The sequence below is a fragment of the Pocillopora damicornis genome, chromosome 6, assembly GCF_964200805.1.
Source record: "Pocillopora damicornis chromosome 6, jaPocDami1.2, whole genome shotgun sequence".
Taxonomy (NCBI): Eukaryota; Metazoa; Cnidaria; class Anthozoa; order Scleractinia; family Pocilloporidae; genus Pocillopora; species Pocillopora damicornis.
Genome location: NC_142675.1, coordinates 24901917 through 24922979, shown reverse-complemented (window position 1 = coordinate 24922979; position 21063 = coordinate 24901917). Strand labels below are relative to the sequence as shown.

At 36.9% G+C, this 21063-nt stretch overlaps 3 protein-coding genes and 1 long non-coding RNA gene across 4 annotated transcripts; 2 read left to right on the top strand and 2 right to left on the bottom strand.

The window, feature by feature from the left end:
* The first annotated feature begins 26 nt into the window (after positions 1-26).
* LOC113676224 (solute carrier family 9 member D1) lies at positions 27-7279 on the top strand. The gene is made up of 11 exons (XM_089209784.1): positions 27-1146; positions 2338-2430; positions 2949-3138; positions 3481-3666; positions 3808-3913; positions 4714-4786; positions 4905-4994; positions 5255-5315; positions 5723-5802; positions 6212-6358; positions 6466-7279. The coding sequence occupies exons 1-11, from the start codon at positions 211-213 to the stop codon at positions 6613-6615; spliced, it is 2112 nt and encodes a 703-aa protein (XP_089065910.1). The 5' UTR covers positions 27-210; the 3' UTR covers positions 6616-7279.
* Positions 7280-7346: 67 nt separating this feature from the next.
* LOC149044598 (uncharacterized) lies at positions 7347-8148 on the bottom strand. Its single transcript, XR_016187760.1, has 2 exons — positions 7942-8148; positions 7347-7733 (listed from the first exon to the last, which is right to left on the bottom strand). It is a non-coding gene; the product is annotated as an uncharacterized LOC149044598 (long non-coding RNA).
* A 3199-nt stretch (positions 8149-11347) lies between these two features.
* On the top strand, positions 11348-18160 carry LOC113676235 (uncharacterized). The gene is made up of 3 exons (XM_027192867.2): positions 11348-12359; positions 15155-15203; positions 16388-18160. Exons 1-3 carry the CDS (start codon positions 11512-11514, stop codon positions 16547-16549), a joined length of 1059 nt encoding a protein of 352 aa, XP_027048668.1. The 5' UTR covers positions 11348-11511; the 3' UTR covers positions 16550-18160.
* A 1359-nt stretch (positions 18161-19519) lies between these two features.
* LOC149044597 (stress-associated endoplasmic reticulum protein 2-like) lies at positions 19520-20479 on the bottom strand. Its single transcript, XM_089209780.1, has 3 exons — positions 20318-20479; positions 20129-20201; positions 19520-19982 (listed from the first exon to the last, which is right to left on the bottom strand). The coding sequence occupies exons 1-3, from the start codon at positions 20399-20401 to the stop codon at positions 19945-19947; spliced, it is 195 nt and encodes a 64-aa protein (XP_089065906.1). The 5' UTR covers positions 20402-20479; the 3' UTR covers positions 19520-19944.
* Positions 20480-21063: the final 584 nt, after the last annotated feature.

Below are 21063 nucleotides of genomic sequence, written 5' to 3'. Positions count from 1 at the left end.
CACCATTGCAGGATAAGGCCTTTCCCGAGTTGAACTCTGGATAAGAATCAAAATGGCGGATGAGGATGACAGAAGAGTACACAATTGTGTCTCGGAAACCTGAAATATTCATTCAAGAATGTCTTTATATCGGCTTTTTATAGGTTTCAGTAACAAAATACATCAGCTTGATTTCTCACTCAGGACAGTCAAAGTGAAAAATCTGGTACGATGCGGCTGAGAAGTATAATCATCGATCACTTGGCGGTGTTTGGGATATTACTCCTTGCAGTCAGAGGTACCGGTGACGCAGCGAGAAGCACCTTTGCAGCTATCTCCAAAGATGACCTCACTCGCTGGAATCCTTCAACTTGCCAGTATGTAAGCCATCTATTCAAGGCGAAGCAAAGGGTGGTAAACAAGTTAGGTAATATACTGGTGAGTAAAATTCCGAAAAAACGTCAAGAACTCACGAACGCTCAAGTAAAAGCGATAACAATCTTTAAGAACGAGCTGAACGTTACAGAAAGAGCAGTTTTTGATGCAATTAATGGCTTGAGAAAACTACTACTGGAGGATTATAAGTCTGTAGTCCACATGAAAGAAGCTATAAAACAACGACTGGAAGCGCTCAAACTTTTGGCTTTACAACAAGAAGATCAATTTAATGCAATCAGCGAAGCAGAAAAAGAATTTTTTTCTGCTAGTAAACATGCAGATTTGCAGGCCAATGGCACACGTCTGGAGAAAATTATTGAGGGTATTTTAGATGATGTTTCATTTGCAGCTGATAAACTTGAAAATGAACTTGACGAGAAAACGTTTGAGAAAACAAGAAATGCTAAAGGGGCATCAATTGAAGCCGTTGTGAGACTGAATGCGGATGAAGAAAGGCAAGACAGTGATAATGAGACATTGGAGGCTGATCCTGGTAATGAAAATGAAATGAGTATTCTTGTTGATTCTCAAAGCAATCAGTTTGTTTTAGCCAAAGCTAAAGATGCAACTGTTCCACATGAAGATGTCCACTTCATCAAAGATATTATCTATATACTGGTTTTGTCATTCTCTGGATCCTGTATTTGTACACTGGTTCAGCTGCCAACAATGTTTGCATTTGTAATTAGTGGTATGCTTCTAGGACCATCTGGATTAAATATGATCAAGGTTTGATTAGTAATTATTAATATAATATTACTATAACAATAACATAACAAAGAGGATAAAAACAAAATACTTGAATTTTATAAACCAAATGTTAATTTTTAAGCTCATAAATGGACTGAAGAAGAACTGAGAGAAAAATGTTTTTCATCTTGTTGCGGTTGTGGGACAAAGAGAAAATTCTGAGTCCTCATGAGGAAGCAAATCTCAGACCTTTGGATTCTGTGCTCTGACACTCTACCTCTGAGCCACAGAGACTCTATGGTGAGCAAGTCCCTTTACGAAGTTCATATAGGACTCATGTCCTGCATGCTGCTATGATCAGTGATTTTGATAGCATCATGTTTGTAAATAGAATAAGAGAGATCTCCCTTATTCTATTTACAAAGAACTTTTTTCTTTTGTTTTAGGCTTGGGATGATTCACCATGAGACATCAGGATCTTAAGGTCTGAGGTTTAACCCCTTAATGTCCCATTCAAGTCACAAGACAAAAGCATCTTTCTTTAACCCTTTCACTCCCAAGATCTCATTAATAATTCTCCTTACTGTCTGTTATACAATTCTTGTGATGGTAGTTCAAAGAATTTGGTACTGGATCAACTACTAATCCCCTAACTGATATTGTTCTTTATTCTCATTGCTTGTCTGCTTGATGTTATATTGATATTGTAAGGAAAAATTCTGTCTTGGTCACTCATAGGAGTTAAAGGGTTAAGAACTAAATTTGTTTTTCTAAATCAAAACAGACAATATGTCTGTGGAGTTGTGAGCCCCCAAGTAGGGGCACATATGCTCCAGCTAATGATATACAGAAACTGCTTGCCAGAAAACTTGTCTATGTAAAGAGCTATCTGCTTTTACAAAAGGTTGAAAATTGAGGGTTTATATTTATGAACACTGCCTGGGTTGACAGAATGTAAAATGTTCAGTTTTGATTTTAATGAAAAATGGGTTATTCTGCATTATGACAGGAGACTTCAAGAAAATAATGAAAGAGTAAGTTAATTTGTCACAACTAGATTTGTTGATGCAAAGCTTGTTGAAACTTTTTAGCAAAATGAGATACACTTAAAGTATGCAAATGAAGTAAAACTTGATAAGTAGCCAGGGAGGATTATTTATGAAATACTGTTTAATTTTTTAGTATGATTTTCAATATGGGGTCTGATATTAAATATTTTCTTTTAAACAGACAGTTGTGCAGGTGGAGACACTCGGTGAATTTGGGGTCTTTTTCATTCTGTTTGCAGTTGGCATGGAATTTTCTCCAGACAGAATAAAACGGGTAAAGTAATTTTATTTTTTTGTCTTGGTTTTTTTTTCTGTGCATTTGATAGAATGAGAGTTATTATAAGTTGCTGAAGTGTTGTTTGTTGTAGAGGAAGTAAAACATTGAAGAATTTCTTAATCCCTGTAACCCCTAGAAGTGATTAACATGTTACTTCTCCCCATAATATGCACACATTATCCAGCAAACAGGTAATGAGAATACTCAAACTTATCAGGTAGAACTTGTTACCTTTATCTGAGACCAAATTCCTAGTACTTATTTACTAGTAAACTGAAGTAGTGAGAGGGGAGAGGTAACAATCTGATCACATTCATATAACTTCACATCTGAATACTAAAAGGAGATTAGTGCATTTGAATTCCCTTCTTGAACAAAGTGACACTTTTTAATTAAATATGGTAAACAATCTGGCTTATGTCAAATACCAGATAGGTGTTAGTTTAGGGACTCGTTAAATTATGAACTTGTTGACTGTTTTTCAATACTTGTTCATTTATATTTCATTTTTTTAGGTATGGAAAGTGGCAGTTGGTGGAAGTTCTTTAATCATGGCACTGATGATTGTCTTTGGTATTTTTTGGGGAATTTGTTTTGGAATTCTCCCCAGGCAGAGTGCATTTGTAGCAGCATGTCTCTCTCTTTCCAGTACACCACTTGTGGCAAAATTTGTGGAGAGCAAGAATAGAGATACTTCTTCGAAAGGTAGTGTATTTGGTAACAATTTTATGGTGAGGCTACTGCGATTCATCTTGTCGCTTGTTTGTGCAAGTCAGAAGTCAGATGTCAGACTCTGTATAGCCAATCACTTGGGAATTCTGTTTCACTGCCTTCATGGCAAGCCTCATGGCAAGCCTCAAGGCATCCTAAACATGTGACATCTTATGGTGTCCTGATTTTTTAATCCAAGGGGGTAAAAAATTTATGTTCACCAATGTGGCTATGTTTTGAAAAAGGAAAAAATTAAACCTAAAACACACTAAAGCAAACTTTTAAAATTTCTTCAACAAATTTTGAAATTATTAATGATGTTATTTTAATATGCAGAACACACTAATGGAGATGGTGACTACACCAGTTCTCTGTTAGGAATTCTTGTCATGCAAGATGTGCATTTGGGGTTGTTAGTTGCACTACTTCCTGCACTCGCAGGCCATGGGAAATCAGCAAATACCAAAGCTAGCACTATTGCAGTGCACAACATCATCAGTGGGCATGACAGTGGATATTCAGGTAAAAATATCAGACCTGTTTTGCTCTTGGAGGACTCCTGTGGTATTTAAATAAAACATGATGAGCTAGTGTTTTTGGAGTTTCCAGATTGTTAGCAATGGAAATGTATCAATTAAAACTTTTTTTTTTGTTATTTTTTAGATGACTTTACAAACACCATAGTGATGTTGTTTGAGGTGTTGCTTTCCTTTGTCATCCTCATGTTTGTGTGTTTCGTGATTTCTAAAGTTATTGGACCAATATTAAGGTAAGTATTTGTGTAGTGTCTGTAACATGAAGCCACAAGGAGTGTTCTTATTATCCTTTGGGTTAAGTAATTTGCAGCCTGTTATCTGCCTGTCATGTTACTCACTCTGACCAAATGTGTGGCATTAACCCTTTAACTCTCTGGATATGATTGCTAATTCTCCCTTTAGCTGTTACACATTTCCTTGTAAATTAGTTGCAAGAATTTGGTGTTAGAACAAGATAAAAACTTCTACCTGATACATTTGAGTATTCTCATTACCTGTTTGCTGGAGAGTGGATGGATATTGTAGGGAGAAGTTACGTGTGAATCACTTCTGGGAGTTAAAGAGTTAAGTGAACAAAAAGCCAGCAGATTGGCTGCACTAGTGAGTGAGTAACCTGGTGGTGGTGTAAAGAACTGTCAAATGACTTACCAGTTGGGGTAGATTCAAACATTTTCACATAACCCACACCTCTATATTAGCAGAAGCAACATTTATTTACTAATGATTTTAAACATTACTTCCAGGTATTTGATGGAAGTTAAGTTAAATGGGATGCGAGTCCATTGTAGGTTGACCCCCTTTCCCCCCCACCAGCATCTTATCAGGTTTTCCTTACACTTTACTGATGCCAATTTATATTCCTGGGTTTGGCGGGTTGAAAATAAAGTGTCCAAGAACACCACTGATTTGAACTAGCCAGGGCTTACACCCAAACCTCTCAATTTGGATTCCATCAGTGAATTTATCAAGGCACTATTTTGTCCATGAACCACAAGGAAACCTTTCTAAGTAATTCTTCTTCTTCTTCCATCAGACTTATCAAAGACAGCGGAAGTAAAGAACTGCTGCTTTTAGCGACTGTTTCAACAGCCTTTTCTCTGTTGATGGTAAGTGTCAACTTAATCAGGGGTTAATGGACAATATAGTAACAGTCTCTCAATCAAATTTATTTCCTCATTTAGTTTTTGTCTGATGAGTTGTTTATCATGTTTTGTTTCACTGCAGCTGTCAGAACATTTAGGAATCTCCATGGAGCTGGGCTGTTTTGTGGCTGGTGTTGTGTTGAGCTCAAACGGAGAACATCTTGTTCATCAGGTCAGCATCAATATTCTCCTTACTGATCGTAACACATTTCTTGTAGTTAATCTGAGAATTTGCTTTAAATCCAATTAATAACCCCATGTAGCTTAAAACTCGTCAAAATTTGATAACAGTGGTGTTCAATATTCAATATCATTGTCAATAAAGTCAGACGTGTAAATCAAGTGAGGCCAGGTATGCTACGATAATTTAGTTTTCCGAGCTTTCGTTGATCTACGGCATCATCATTATTGTCAATGAATTATTATTTTCAGGTGAACGAACTTGTGGAGCCTCTGCGCGATTTCTTCTCGTGTCTCTTCTTCGCATCAATAGGTAAGAACAGAACTTTTTCGGTACATCAAGGAGACGTCATAATTTTTGAGTCCTTTTATTCCGATGTAGAAAACCTCCGTTTAAACAAAAGAAAAGTGCAAAATGATAGTTTACCTGGGTAAATGAGTATCAAATAGAAAAGATTTAACCAAAAATTGACGAGGATGGCAAAAGATGGGAAGGATCGACATGGATTGAAAATGACGATGTTAAAAATTACATGCAAGCCTTGGCGTCAACTCAGGGAGGCTTTAATGGAGTCCCTTAATAGGTGGGAAGGACCCTGAGAATGTTTGATACATTTTACCAGAGAATGGTCAACGTTAAATGCAAAAGCTTCTCAAGAGATAGTTTGGAAATTGGCAATTAGTAATTATTTCTGATCACTGCTTTTATTCCACCTGCAGGTCTACACGTTTTTCCTACGTTTGTGCTGAATGAATTTCCTCTCGTGTTGACGCTTACCCTTGGGGTTGTATCAGTAAAGGTGGGTACCCTCCCCTCCCCTCCCCTCCCCCCAGCTCTCTCACGTAATGCCGTACCCGACGGCATTACCGGCAGCCACATGCACTACGTGCGATGCAATTGGAGTTCCAGACCTGAAGAATTAGAATTTGAAACACAACGGTTCCATGCGATTCTGCTCGGATAACAATGCCAATTCGTTTTCCCAGACAGGTGAGTCTGCCATCTGAACAGTCTTCGAGTGACCGATAGCTTGATTGATGGCCCGGAAATATTATATTATAATATATTTTATATTCTTTTCCTTTGAGTTCTCAATGGTTTCTTGCCATGTCGACCTTTATTTTCATTGGCGGTGGTTATTGGTTTGATTGTGGCTTTACGACACTCACTAGGAAAGCTCTCTAATTTGACTCTTGTTTTCATTGCAGTTCGTTGTTTCTGTATTTGTTCTTCGGATGTTTTTATGTGAGTCACGAAGCACAAAATACATCGTTGCTGCGGGACTCGCTCAAGTCAGTGAATTCTCGTTCGTTTTGGGAAGCCGAGCAAGGAGGTTTCATCTCATTTCTAGAGAGGTTAGTTTATTTTCCTCTTTGTGTAATTTCTGAGGAGATGTAATTCTCTCTGTGCGATATTGCGACTGAGATAACAAGTTTTATGAACCCTCATCCTTTTTTTTCAGGTTTATCTGATCATCCTCAGTGTCACAACAATTAGCCTCCTTCTTGCTCCTTTGCTGTGGAGAATTTCCTTGTGGAAATTTGGAAGCAGAAAACTATGGATGAGTTCCGGCTCAGAGCGGACAAGTAAACGAGCTGCCAGAACAGTCTAATGTCATGGTAGTGTTTATACGAAACTTCTTAAGCTTGAGCCCGACAGGAAGGGAAGAGAGAAACCTCGTTCAAAGTGCGTTTGTAATGCGACTTGCCCGCGTTTGCAAGCTAGGCTACAGCTTCCATATTTTCGAAGATTCCAATAAGCTAACAGATCCTATGTAGATATAAACGTTGAATAATATACTGAAATTTATTATTTTTGATTATCGAAATAGCTGATGTATGAATATATGACCAGCCTATAAAATTGATCGATTGTCCACAAGATGAGAAATATTAAATTCTGCTCCGATTGTTAGTTTTATTTGCATAATCCCATTATATCTTCAGCGTAATTTATTTGAAAAAAAGTTTTAAAAAGGGCGTTATTTGGAATCAATTTTTTGATACAGTCAGATAGAAAATGTCTTTAATTGTTTACAAGAATGGTTTTATCGGGTTTCCTAGACTTTCAAATTTTCAAACATGGGAGAATGGGGATAGTCATTACCCCGGGGAATTTTTTTGGCTGATTTTTCGTAGAGCCATGGAAACGACTGATGTCTAACTTAACGAAGGCAGCACACTTTGAACTCAATGATTCTGTAAACCTTCGGGGGAAAAAACGTGTAGAAACTATTTATGAAAATACTAAATAAATGGTGTTGACTGATGGTAAACGAGTTCAGTCAAGGGATTATAATCCCTTGTTGTCGTAATTTTTCAATGCGATCAATAAGCAATCAGGCGTTACAATGAACCAATCGAATTTTTAATGTATATACTTTCGAAAAAAACAAGATTGTGAGATGAACCTGCAGTCAAAGATGCAAATGGTGAAGAGAAATATTGATTTGATGATACGAATTTTTCAACTAAACAATCTACAAACGATGATGAGGCAGGGAAGGGGCGAATTTATTGTAGGACAAACTCCTTTTAGGAGGGTTTTCCATAAGCTGCTGCATATAGTGTGATAGGCGGCTGGAAGAGGAAGAGGCTAAGGACGAAACACAAACACAAGAGCTTGTCGCAGGCTCAACAGATAGCTGTGAGAAGTCTTATAGGCAGCTGTAGACCGCTAGTAACAGGCTTCTATTGAAACCACTGCTTTACGTTTAGCACCTTAAATTGCCTGCAAAGTAAAAGAGCGATAGAGATGAATTCAGTTTAAGATCCCAACAGACTCAGCATAAAATTGTGTTCCTTGCAGCTTTTGACTATCTTGAGAATATGATTTACGATACTAGTCTTCAGCTAAGCTTCATACCCGAATGACAAAAATATACTCCTCGGGGGGTTACGATCTTGATAGTTCACAACACCAGTCTATTTGAGCTCACCTTTTTGTCTGAACTACGAGCGCTGTGTGCTGCGGAGCTTCAGCGGGCCTTCATCAGAGTTTACAGCAGCCATTTGTCTCATAAGCCATAAATGTCAAGAACTAATTACTGACACTGGAGACCATTTAAGAACTGCTGGCGCAAAAACCCGTGAGGTGCGACCCTTTTTGCGGTGAACCGGTAATGACTCGGTTAGAGGTCGTCTGTTCATTTCCTCACGTTATCTTGCTGTGTGTACTCTCTTTAATAGATCAATAATTTATCTCCATGACATGGACCAATCATATTCGGTGAATTATTTCAGTGTTCGGTTATACTTGAACTCGAGCTGAGCGAAAGCAAATCTAACGATTACTTTGGTGATGGAACATTTCTCCCTAAATTAACAGGAACCCATCGCATAAGTCGTAAACATGCTTGTGGTTTACCGTCGCGTCCACAGTACTTTCCGAATAAGTGCTTAATTGCCTTGAATGTTCTCGAAAAGAGAATGAACAATTGCTGGGCTCTACATCTTTAAATTCTCTGTGTTCAGAAACTAAAAGTTAAATTATTGCCGAAGATTATAGCGGGTGTAGTGATGTGTGCGATATGAAACTTTCCGCAGGGACGTTTACTGATATATATTTAAACCTGTAAACCTATTTTTTGGAATGGAAATTGCAATTCATAATTTAGTATTTTTTTGTTTGCCACATTGAAATGTTCTCATGAACTTTGATTTGAATAAACCAGCAACCTTGCTAAAAAAAATATCTTAGGGCCAAAATTATTTGGATAAGATTATTTGCCTCCAGGCCACGTGCAATAGATTCCGCCGTCGAACCGACTAAACCAACTCATCAATCACATTTTAGTGATAAACATCAAGCATAAGAGGGTCGATTGACCGAAAAATGCTCAAAATGGCCTGTTATATTGTCCCTAAACATTTTACTGGCATCAAATGCGATCTGTCATCAGTGATAATGGTTAATACTTGACGATCAAATTTTGAAAATGGTGAATTTCCGTTTAATATTAGCTCAATGTCTAAGTTGAATCAATTCTTATTTTAAGCAGTGCTTCGAAAGCCTGCCATACGAATGTTTTATCCATGCGGAAAGGTTTATTAATAACCTTTCAGCTGGCCCGCCAAAGGTCAACTTATGAAGTCTCGCTGGTGCTAAAATGGTAGTAACAATTTTGAACAGGAGCCTTTTACTGATGAGCTCCTGTTTGGAATTTTTATTCTAAATGTATGACAAAAAGTAATTGCTTTTTTCCGTCGTAACGCTGCTAAAATTCTTTTTAAATCAAAATATGCGATAAGGGCAACGTGAGGGCAATCAAAAATATGATATGAATGAAGAATATGTATTGTTACCATTTTGGAAATAGGCATATATCATATGATACGGAGTCTAATTGCGTAATATCCAGTTCAATAACTTGGAAAAGTGCGAAAGTTTTAGATATTAATTTGCTTAGGGAAAGGCGTGTCGCAAAATCGCGAACTTTGAAAATATTTAACCTCCAGGTTATAACAGTTTAAGTTAGTACATAGTATTAACCAAAAGTCAATCAAAAAACTAGAGCAAGTTTTCAGGTTTTACAATATAGCTTCTCACTTTTGCGTTTTCCAAGAGAGAGGCAATGGCTGAAAGAACGGCATATTACAGAACACCCTTGAAAATTAGAAGAGCTTGTATTGTTTGAAAATGCTGATTACTTCATAAACGTGCTTCTCCAATCATGATTGCTTACATGCTTGCCCTAATGTTCAAGTATATTTTCTCTGAACTTAAATCGACGTCTTGCCTCTGCTTCAAAAAGGAGAATTTCTCATTGGAGTAGTTGTCATCGCTGTAGATAGATCATAGAAAAAAAAGAGAAATCAAACAATGATCAGCTTAGTAGAAGAGGGTTAGCAACGGATAGGTTCGAAAGCCAGGCATTTTGAAAGTAAAGCACATCTAAGAAACTGAGGCAGCTTCATCTGAGGACATTTAGAATCAGAATTGGCATAACTTGTAATAGGAGAAGTGCGGACTTTTTAAATATATTTTGGAGCTACATTGTTTTTTGCGATCAGTTTTCGTGTTGTAAGTATTTTAGTTTGAGACTCTCGAACATACAAAGTTATGTGTTGCGAATCAATTTGTCCAAAGTGTTCCTTCCTCCTTTTAACTTTTTTTTCTTTTTCTTTTTTTTTGTAATGCGAGAGAACTGCAGAGAGGGCTTTGTGGGGGGCAATTTGAGTCGCAAAGTACTAAGGCCAAAACATAGCATTAAGAGATGTTCTCAAGATGATAGATGTACGCCTCACCTTAGCTCCAGGCAATACAGTATTGAGCCGAAACAGAGGCAAAATGTGCCAATTCCGTGATAACTTATTAAAGTCAAATGGTTAAAATTTCGGCAAACTTGTACTGATGTTTGTTTTTGTACCTTTTAGACATTGTCTAGCCTTCAGTTTTGCTTTTCGACGGAAAAACCGGTATTTACAAGCTTTTCCCTTTCGTAACATTCTATTGGCATTTCCTGTCGACGTTTCGAAGCCAAATATTCTTCAATTGGACTAATGCCTCAAGAATGAATTTAAAATTAATGATTCGATGAGAGGATTCTTTCAGTTGCGTTTCAGATTATCCAATTAATCACCACAGCGAAGAATAATTGATGCCAATATCTCTCTCGTTTTTTCTCGATACATTTATTTATTTTTCCTTTCCATTAGTATTGACTGCAAATCTTTTCGCTTCTTATACTCTCCTATTCGAAAATGACTACATAAATTTAAAAAAGCTTAAGTATCGATTAAAGGAAGACTATTTAATAGCACATTTGGAAAATTGGCCGATTTCTAGCTCAACATTTTTTACTTTCAGGCCAATTTGAGGCATGCATAAAATAATTTGAAGAAATAGGCGGCTTAACTTATAGCCTCGCCGCGAATGTCATTGACATGATAATTTGTTTTGTTTGTTGACCAAAGATGTATTTGTATTTTCATGAATATATCACCATTGGTGACATTTTTCTGGATAAAACATCTCGTGACTGACGATGAATGGATGATGATTATATGCGAGTGTTGCTCTTGAAGATAACTGCTACTGCATTTACGAATCTTTAGGGTTGCTGAACTACCGAGAAAGTCGATAAATTTTCGTTTTCAACTGTGGACGTAAGATTACCTCACTGATAAAATTTGATGGACGAGTGAATAAATAATGTGAAGATAAGTAATTTATTCCGGAATCAAGAAAACTATTTTTGGAAGATTTTGTAAATAATGCGACGGATTTGGATATCGATGAAACCGGCAAACCGCGCTCCTTGCATCTTCTAGGTGAGCCTGGACCAAATATGGCAACAAGCTCTGTGATTGGCTGCCTCGGTCACAGAATAGGACGTCATGTCTGAGGTCGCTCGTGAAGCGTTAAGATGGAGGGTCGCCATTTTTTGACTTGACTTTGTAGGTTGTTTTCGGCTAAAATGTGAGCTTTTTCTCCGTAATTTTTTGCATGGAGATTTTCACATTGTTGGCCTATATCATGTTTTCTTTGGAACGTCTCTAGCTGATTCATGGCCGAGGGAGTCGACAATGATATGAGCGAACATCAACGCGGACAGGGCGCTCCGCATGGCAAGGAGGCGGTTCGCTCTTCTGAAGTAGAGGTTGCCATCTCGTCTACAAACTCTCAAACTAGAGTTCAAACTCGGCCTTCATCAGTGGGAATTAATACGGGACCAAATCCCGCTCACAAGAAAAAGAGTTCTTTTCAAATTACCAGTGTCACCGAAAGCAAAATCCCCAACCGTGGCGATAGCAATGGATACGATGGCGAACTGAACGAAAGCGATATAGTGGATGAAGTCGAAGTAGAACTTGATCCTTTTGTAGATCCAGGAACTGCAAATGGCAACGGTGGATCTAGGTTTAAAGTAGTTAAAATTCAAAGAAATGAATCCTTTGTACGCGGTAGATGGAAATGTCACGATTATCCTGATGCGGAATCTGCTCAGAATTCTTCAGGTAGTGTTTCTGCAACGGGCTCTACTAATATTTCTACCCATGTGTCGAAAGACAGCGCGGACAAAGCAGACTCTTTTTCGAGCACAAAGATTAGCAATGTAAGCAATTCTGTTGGAAATCACCCTACGAGTGAAACGGACTCTCATTCGTTAGATTCTCAAACTCATGGCTCTGTGGTGAAATTTACAACGCAAGTAAATGAACAGAATTCCAGTTCGGGTGAAGCGGTTGTGGCAGTCAAAAAGAAGGATTCGGAACCGAGGATAGGGGCGCCTAGCGAATTTGCAAAACATAGTGATATTTCAATAGCCAGAGTTTCATCGACAGCGTTGGATACTTCAGACAGAGCATCGCCATCGCTTGAAGGAGCGCAGCCGATCGCTGCCGTCGCCGCAAGGTAAGATAATTTTGAACAGTGAGCTACCTGTGAGGTACAACGTGGTTGTGAAATCGATTTGATGTCCTTAGCGATCTCTCACAAGAAAGCGGCTTTAATAATTGCTCACAGACATCTTTAGGGGGGCCTTTTTTTGAATGGATATGATCTCTACGTCTTTTCACTTCAAAAGAGTCCTAAATGGCAGTGTTAAAAGTTACTCACTCTCTTTGACTCAATGATTTATTGATGTTCTTTTCCCCAGACAGCTTGGTAATTTACTCGCGGTTTACTCGTTCATAGATTCTTTGTTTGAACATTATACCTCGATCAGCGCCAACCATACGCATTGTATCTTTTGGATCATTGTTGCGGTTCGTTGATAATCCAGATATAAACTTTTTTACTGCTGTGATCGGGTATTTTAGAATGAATTGACCTACATCGACCCTGGAAGTGCTGTAAAATGCGAGTTGATTTACAGTTTGCCTTTGTTGTTTACATTTTGTATAATTTTCACGTGAATTGAACCAAGCTATATTTTTGAATTAGCACAACAAACAGCTTAGTTTTGCTTTGAGCTTGAACGTTGCTTATTTTATTTTCATCAACGAATTTTTAGTACATTCTTGTTTGAATGACGATGTCGATGAAAATTTGTACCAAATATCATTTACCGGAAAGTGAAACAATTCATTCCTACAACGTCGAACTATCTCAACTATTTTTTCATGATCACCAAGAATTTCAGCGTAAAAGATTTGGCAAACACGAAATACGTGAGAGGAAATCGCTCGCAATTATTCGGCCCTATCTTAGTGGTACAAGAAGGAAACACCGGTTGCCATTCTATTAGGAAATGTCTATGCTTTGCAATTTCAAAACAGAAGAAAGTAAGAGCCTTAAAATGCCACAAATGTTTGGATTTGAGAAATTGCTTTATTCAATGTGAAGATATGGGGTGTATCCTTTTTTTGTGTCCTGTATCGTCTCGGTTTACTGTGGTTTGAAGTTTTAATTTCTATCTTTTTTTTTTCACTGAAATTACAATTTGAGTTCTTACTATTTCAGCAGGCATTTTTTTCTTGCCCATTATATGCTGCAATCCATCTATTATGTCTTTCACTAAAGATCTAAGGTGGATTTTTGATGATTTCATGGAGGTAAAATGAAAAGATACAATTTTTTAGAGCCTTGCTGCTCAATACATCTTAGGAGGATTGTAATATTTTAAGTCACATCCTGATCTCTTAGTGGTTAATTTTGCTACTTTCTTAGACTTACTTACTTCATTAGAAATGTTTAATTTAACATTCCTGTGTTAAAGCAGGCCAGAAAAGCCTATTTCCAAAATTAAATGAATAAAAACCAAATATGAAAATAATTAAAAGAAGTATTGAAGTTGAAAATCAATTTTTCTTAGAAAGGAGAAAGTCTTTCCTGCCACATAAATTGCCAACCTTGCTATCATTTCAGAGCTTTGTTTGAATTTTTTTCTTTGTCAGTTATGCTTTTAATGAGCCTTGTTGAAGAGTTTTTGCATATTTTTCATGCTGTGAATGTAACAAAGGTAATGCAGATCTTTAACAAATATAAGTTTCTCTCCTGGTTGGATATGAAAACAGTTATTACAAGGAGACAAGACGTAGCCAATAGCAAGAAACTATATTTTGCAGACCCAGTGTAGGTCAAGGAAATTTGTTCAGCATCAAAGAGCAATATTTGGCAAAAATATTCATGGCGACTGAAAAAGGCATTAGATTACCTTTTTGTTGTTTCAATGAGTGAACATAGACAATGGTATTACAAATATTAAGCATGTCTGTTTCATTAATGTGTAATATGAGTATTGGGAAAAGAAATTCAAACTTCAGTGTACACTTATAATTTCTCCCAGCATTTTCATTAACGATTTTTTTTAAGTTAATTACAAGATACTGAAAGATATTAGTATGTAAACAAAATGAAAATCTGGGTTGTTTATTTCCTGACTCTGGAATTGTCACATTTCTGCTTGCATCTCCTTCACTGCTGCTAAGCTGATTTCTTTCATCAATAATTTATTACGACACAAAAGGATAGAATGATATTGTAACAAGAAATAGTGTTCATCTTTTAAAGTGTGAATGTATGCTCCAAAAAGTAGACCATTACATATTTACTGTCTTTATTTGATAGTGATGCAAGTTTATTCTTCTCTGTCTCTAATGTGATGTATGTGGGCTAAATAGGTGTAGTCAAGGAAACGTGATTTGGAAAGGATTTTAAAGAATTTGGCTTTAAAGAGTTATCAACATCTTAGATTTTTTGGTTGAGAGCATCATCTGTAACTCAAGCCAGCCTCGTTAATATCCGGTCATTCTTGTAGAGCTTAGCCAAGGGTGATGAAGTGATGCTTGTTGCTTGTACAAAAATGTTAAGAACCAAAGACTATGAAAGTATGTTGGTAAGATGTATTGGACTTGAGTAATCTAACTTACAAATATGTTGATGAAAGAAATCAATGTCAGTCTTAGTTCAGTGAACATTATGTGGATTTGTCTCTTGTATAAAAGTAACCCTCCTTGGAACACACATTTGGTTCAGAAACACCTGTGCATAGTTTTATTATTACTTCCTATGTGAGAAATGTTTTTCAAGTGTATTGAAGTCAAATATTGTAAGAGGTGGATTTGTGTAACTAAAATCCAATGGTTGTTGGGCCAATACTTAAGGCTAATTTATTTTGCAACATTAATTATTGATTAACTGATAGTTTTCTGAATGTATCCTGTATAAGAATGTTTCTCATGTTGTTGTGAATTTTTATCTTTCAGTGTGGGAGAGGCGGAGTTACCTATTGTTAATAAAATTGCCTCAGCAATGGTATGTACATAACAAATTTTCCTTAAAATTTTGGAGATTAGATAGAGGTCTTACTTTAGGCAACCTTGGATCTTTCATCATTTTGCCACAGTTCTCACTGAAGGAGTTGTTTTTCTTATAGGCACTGAGTTTAGAGGTAGTTTTGTGGACAGACAGGTTCTTAAGGAGTGGTTTGGTCCTTGTTAATATTACGGGGTAATTCAGGAGGCTATATCTTATGAGGCAATCTCTGACTTTTTAAAAATGTATTTCCTTTCATCTTTTCAACATTGTCATTGTAATATGGCAAATTGATGATGAATTTGTTTGCATGTGTGTGGCTTAGAGAAAGATCTTTTTCTAATAACTTAATGTGTCTTTGTCAATACGCATCCTGGTTGTGTAGGCCCCTTAAATCTATCAAATACTCCTTTTCTGTTTGTACACTTCAGAGCCATCTGAAAACAGTTAAATTGACTGTTTTGCCATCTCCTATTTGCTCAAATAATGTGTCAGTCCAAAAAAGGGTTTTTGTCGACAAGTGTGGACTGTCAATAATTGTGATAGGACTGTGTGGAGTCCAATTCAGTCTGTGATCATACAAGTGATTAACAAAAGTGAAGGACCACTAAGTAGGAGTTTGGTTTAGTTAATAACAAATACGACTACAGACAGAATTGAATGACACAAAGTCCTGTTACCAGTTAATCAAAACTATGGAAAAATTTGGAAAAGAAACTAGATATCAGTAACACATTTTCATTTTAAAAAACCAATTGTTAACTCCGCAAAATGAAGGACAACAGCGTGAGGGTATGATGCTTACTGTCCACTTACATAGGCATGACATGTCAACTGTCCTGTTGTGCTGTCCAGTTACAAATACGAGGCCTGCACTGTCCTATTATTATTCAAATTGGACTGGTGATAACGAGTGGTGTTCAAGTATTTTGTGATAGTTTGATTATGTTGTGAAGAGTACACTTTGGTGAAATAAATGTCTTCAACTCTGGCCTGGTGATATGTGGGCTGTTCAATCTATGAAGGAACCCCTGGTTATTCTTTCACTCTTCAGTGTGTCTTAGAAGGATTTTTTCTCTTTTTTTTTTTTTTTTTTTTAAGAAGATCATCCAGGTAAAAGCAAAGAGACAAAAGATGACAATGCCTTTTATGAGAGTAATAATTACCTTTGTTTTACTTGGCAGGAACAAATTACTCAGATCAAGTCAGACCTCTTAAGTGTTGTGAATAAAGAAGTGCAGACATTAAAAGAAACAATATCTAAACTTACTGAGGAGAATCAAGAACTTAAGCAAGAAAATGAAAAATTACGGAACTTGGTAGTAAACAGGAAAACATCAACATAATGATAACAACAACAGACTCCACCTAAATCAATGAGTCGTGCACTTTGGACAACACCAGACTTGACAGTTAAAGAGGCCAAGTAAGCATTTCACAGCGTCATGTTCTAGCTCACTCCTGGATTGTACCAAGATGTTTTAGCGGTTTGCTTTTTCCAAGTTGGGTTTAAGCTAATGCAAGATCCTTCCAGTACTGAATTGTCCTATATCATGTCAGCATGTCAGAATGGTCCAACTGAAGACTTAATACAGAATGCTAGAGCTTTGATCATCAAAAGCCAAGTGCTAGTAATTTTCCACACAGTGTTTACTAAATTTGCAAAGGTTTTGGCTTCTTGGGGTCAAGTCTGATTACCTCTGAAGAGTGAGTAACCCTTGAAAAGGCTCTCCTTGAGGAAAACTATCTTTCAAGCCAACAAGCACAATAAAGAAGGAAGAGTTGCCCGTTGATTTACTATTGCCTTAGTTTAATAAAAGCTTGTGTGTTACTAACTGAGACATTTGGTAATAATTATTTGAAATAATAATAATTATGAGGAATAACAGATTTGAGAGCTGGGCATCTTGTGCAGCATTGAGAATTGTTGGTCATTAGACTTTTGCAAAAAGTTTTCCTGTCCATGAACACTTTGTGGAGTGTGATATTAATGAAAGTGGACCATGGAGGAAGAAATATACCATAAGTAAAAAGCTTCCCACAAAGAAACAAAACTGAAATTGGCAATAATTCTGGGTATGCTTTGAATAACAAGAAGTTTCAAAGACCACTGCTTTTCTGGAGAGAATGCAAGTTACAAACATTTAGCTTCTTTGATACTCAGAAGATGGTGAACACGGAAAATATTTTTGATTGTGATTGTGTGGTAGAAAGTAGGCCAATCAGACACGAGAAAATTTAATCGCTGGCAAGTAGTGCTTTTGTGGAATTCTTGCAAGTCCTGATCTCCAATATAATGGACTTCCCACAAAAAGTATTGCAGAAATATTTTGGGTGTTCATGGTTTTGTGAGTGTTACAGTTAGAGTTGAATTTTGTGGCAAGATTCTCCACAAGTTTTTTGGGTTTAAGAAAGTGCACTATCCAAAAAACTGATATCATCTCCCAGAGCTTTCCAACACAACATTAATTAGTGAAGATGTATTGAAATTTATCCTGGATATGTATAATTTGTTCAAGTTATCAAAAGCTGCTATTACTATCAATGAACATTGTGACATCCATGGCCATGACCTCATGGATTAGCAATGGAACAGAGAGTCCCACAATGGTTGTGATAAGCTTATAAACATAGATTTATTTTTCTCTGTAAAAAAGAAATTGAAAGTATTGTCCTCAGAAAAAGTTGCATTATTTTGAGACAAGCTGATTTACACAGAATAAGAGGTTACAGCTACCTTAAGTTAGTAACAAATTTGTATTTATTTTAATTGGAAAATGGTAAAGCTGTTGAATTAACTTCGTAGGTAAGCTTAGCCTTTTGATTCTCACATGTTTTTTCCTAAATGTCTGTTGAGAAAATTTTCCTCCAGTCAAAGCATTCTCATATCCTTCAGGAGTCTTTGATGCTACCGGTACTAGGAACAATAAAGACAATCACGACATTGACATTTCAAATTGTAACATTTGTCTGTTATACTATGTAAGTGCAGCATCAGACTTTAAACCCCAGAAATGACCACCATTCAACCTTACCCCTCAACATGTTCTATCTGTTCCACAACATGGATTTAAATTTGTTTCCTGCTTGGTCAGCAATACCCCTATCAGTGACAGCTGTAATGTTGCAGTTCTTTTTGCAAAGTTCAAGAAATTGGCAATAGAGAGGTCATTAAGCATTGCAGATCACAGAGTTCTTCAGCTGAATTTTGATGGCCTGAGCCCTATGTCATGTAGACACTGGGAATGTCCTCCTGTTTTAACTTTTATCAACTGGACATTTCATAGTGCAGGTGTTCAACCCCTGATTTTAAACTAACAGTAATTTCCTTGTGAGGAATCCTATTAATCTGTAATCATTTCTCTATCAGTCAGGAAACTCTCACACTGGCTATTTTTCCCTCTAAGACTCCTTGAGGTATCCAGGATATGAGATGATAGATAGCCAACGTAGGCCTCATTGGCCATATAGTCATCCCACAGTCAAATAATTATTCTATTAAAAATGCCTATAATACAAATAAGCTTTACCAACTTCATTTTCTAAGTGCAAACAGAATGTGACAATGTACAAAAACACTTCCAGTTTAACTTGTCATTGTGGTATAATGGCTCATGACTCAAGGGTTGAATTGCATTATCCAATCATTCCTGTTCTTTAACAATGTTTAATTAATATCAAACCAGGAGATAAAGAAAAGATTGATGACCCTTGCTCGACACACCAAATTAAGATAGTAACCCCACAAAAACCACCTACTTTAGAAAAAACTGGCATACCCCATAAGACAGCCTGATGGGATTGTCACCATTGCCATATAAAGCATGGGATAAAATGGGAACTGGAATCTGATCTTAACATCTTGGAACCATTAACACAAAGCTTTTTGAATTGAGCTTTTCAATGTCTGTGTTCCAATCTTCTCTAATTTGGGCTTAGTCAAGGCATCAAGCAATTGGTACCCAACAGAATATCTTATTAACCCTTTAGCCCCTAAGAGGGACTAGCATCTAATTTCACCTTACAATTTCACCCCTGAATCTAACATGAAAGTGATGAGAATAGAGAAGATGATCACCAACTAAAGCAGCTCTTGATTGTGAAACAAATTCTCCTTGACACCCTCTTTGGAAATGTATGGAGAACAGTATACTTGAAGAATATGCATACTGATGGTAGGGTGTAAAACGTTAAACCCGGGGAATTCCTCTGATTTCGTGACTGTGGGTATTTGAAATCGTGATCATACACAGCTTTGATTCAATTTAAGCTACTTCCTCCTCGAATCATTTTACACTTGAATACATCAAGACGCATTTCTCTAATTAAATAATCATATTTATTCACATAAAGTATCTTTGTGAACATTAGATTTTAAAGAGAGCTCGAGTAGTCCTCAATAGATTTACAAGCTAATTTCATGATCGCTATGTATTTACTGTGAATTCTTCCGCGACACTGTAAGAAAATACTACGAAATCTTATATGATATTATATCGATCCAACCAGAACTTAGAGGACAGAAAATAAAGTTAAAAAGCCAACACTTGTTTACAAAATAGACTGAATCTGTGCGATAAGGACAACTCACACCACGGAATTTAAAAGAAGTTTAGAAAACAGATAGATTTAGCACGTTCACTACATTTCTCAAGTTATTGTTTCAATCTCTCACAAACACGTAATAAGCAAGAGTAAATTGTGTAGTCCCTCTCCGGTCAAAATTTTCATGTTATCGGCGCTAGGCCATTCTTATGCTCTGGATGATCTGGAAAATTGCTGGGGAAGAAACAAAAATGCAGTCATGTAGAGAGACAACGGCAATGGCTTTTGAGGCTGTGAATCTAAAGCGAACGACACGCAATGAAGAATCAAAGCTGATCACAGACGCGTAAATTAAAACCACATTTCGTATTTAGTCTTACCTGATCCACATACGACGAAAATGAATAGTCCAAGAAGAACAGGACCGACTGGATATTTCTCTTCTTGTGGTTTCTAAAGATATGAAAATATTTAAGTTTACAACCTGGCGAAATCAAACGTTTCATATTCCCGATCGTCTTTAGTAGCTGATGAAAATTTTTTTCACGCGACAAAACGGTTCCACTCACCAGAGATTTGGGTACATTTCCTCTCGTATTAACATTCTGGCTGTGTTTTTCGTTAGCAACACGCATTCGCTGCTTAGCTGGCATCTTCAGAGGACTTCTTGATCGCGTTAAAGTAACTCAAGGCCGATCACAACTGGACCACAACAAAGCTTAAACGTAAAGGAAGACGAGAGGTAAGCTCGCAGAATGTGACGTAAGTCTTCACCATATCGAATTTTGATTGGCTCTTGTTGAACATGTGACCTAACAGATGGGTAAACACGGCTTCTTTCTTTCGAGGGATGCAACGGAATCGACATTCAGGCCCGTCGTTCAAATTTAATATTTTCATCTGCTTGTGCCTTTTTCCAGCAGTCATTTTAGCTTCCTATTTCATTCCAGGCACGAAAGAACAATATTCCTTAATTTTGGTTCATTTGTAAGAGGTAAACTAAAGAAATTTTCCAACACACGTTCACGCGTTTGATTGGCTAGGCACTCGAGGCTTGTCGGGGAGGGGTGGGTGAACACAGAGAGAGGAAGCATTTTAGTCATTCTCAGTTTTGGCTTATAGAGAAATCACAAACAGGGAAAATGACACAAAATTAACGTTATTGTTCTTGTCTTTGCTGTTTAAAAATATTCTTTACAAACCAATAACCACAACTTTTTTTGGCCGGGTTGTTCCCCTTGCATTAGTATAGGCCTACTATGCTACATGACCAATTTGGGACTTTTTTTGGGTTTTTTTTTACAAAACTGAACAA

Coding starts and splice junctions, on each gene's coding strand:
- LOC113676224 (XM_089209784.1), top strand. CDS start 211: ATGCGGCTGAGAAGTATAATCATCGATCACTTGGCGGTGTTTGGGATA. Junction 4,995..5,254: donor GAGAACATCTTGTTCATCAG/GTCAGCATCAAT, acceptor TATTATTTTCAG/GTGAACGAACTTGTGGAGCC. Junction 6,359..6,465: donor TTCATCTCATTTCTAGAGAG/GTTAGTTTATTT, acceptor CTTTTTTTTCAG/GTTTATCTGATCATCCTCAG.
- LOC113676235 (XM_027192867.2), top strand. CDS start 11,512: ATGGCCGAGGGAGTCGACAATGATATGAGCGAACATCAACGCGGACAG. Junction 12,360..15,154: donor ATCGCTGCCGTCGCCGCAAG/GTAAGATAATTT, acceptor TTTATCTTTCAG/TGTGGGAGAGGCGGAGTTAC. Junction 15,204..16,387: donor ATAAAATTGCCTCAGCAATG/GTATGTACATAA, acceptor TTTACTTGGCAG/GAACAAATTACTCAGATCAA.
- LOC149044597 (XM_089209780.1), bottom strand. CDS start 20,401: ATGCCAGCTAAGCAGCGAATGCGTGTTGCTAACGAAAAACACAGCCAG. Junction 20,202..20,317: donor GAAATGTACCCAAATCTCTG/GTGAGTGGAACC, acceptor TCATATCTTTAG/AAACCACAAGAAGAGAAATA. Junction 19,983..20,128: donor TTTCGTCGTATGTGGATCAG/GTAAGACTAAAT, acceptor TTTCTTCCCCAG/CAATTTTCCAGATCATCCAG.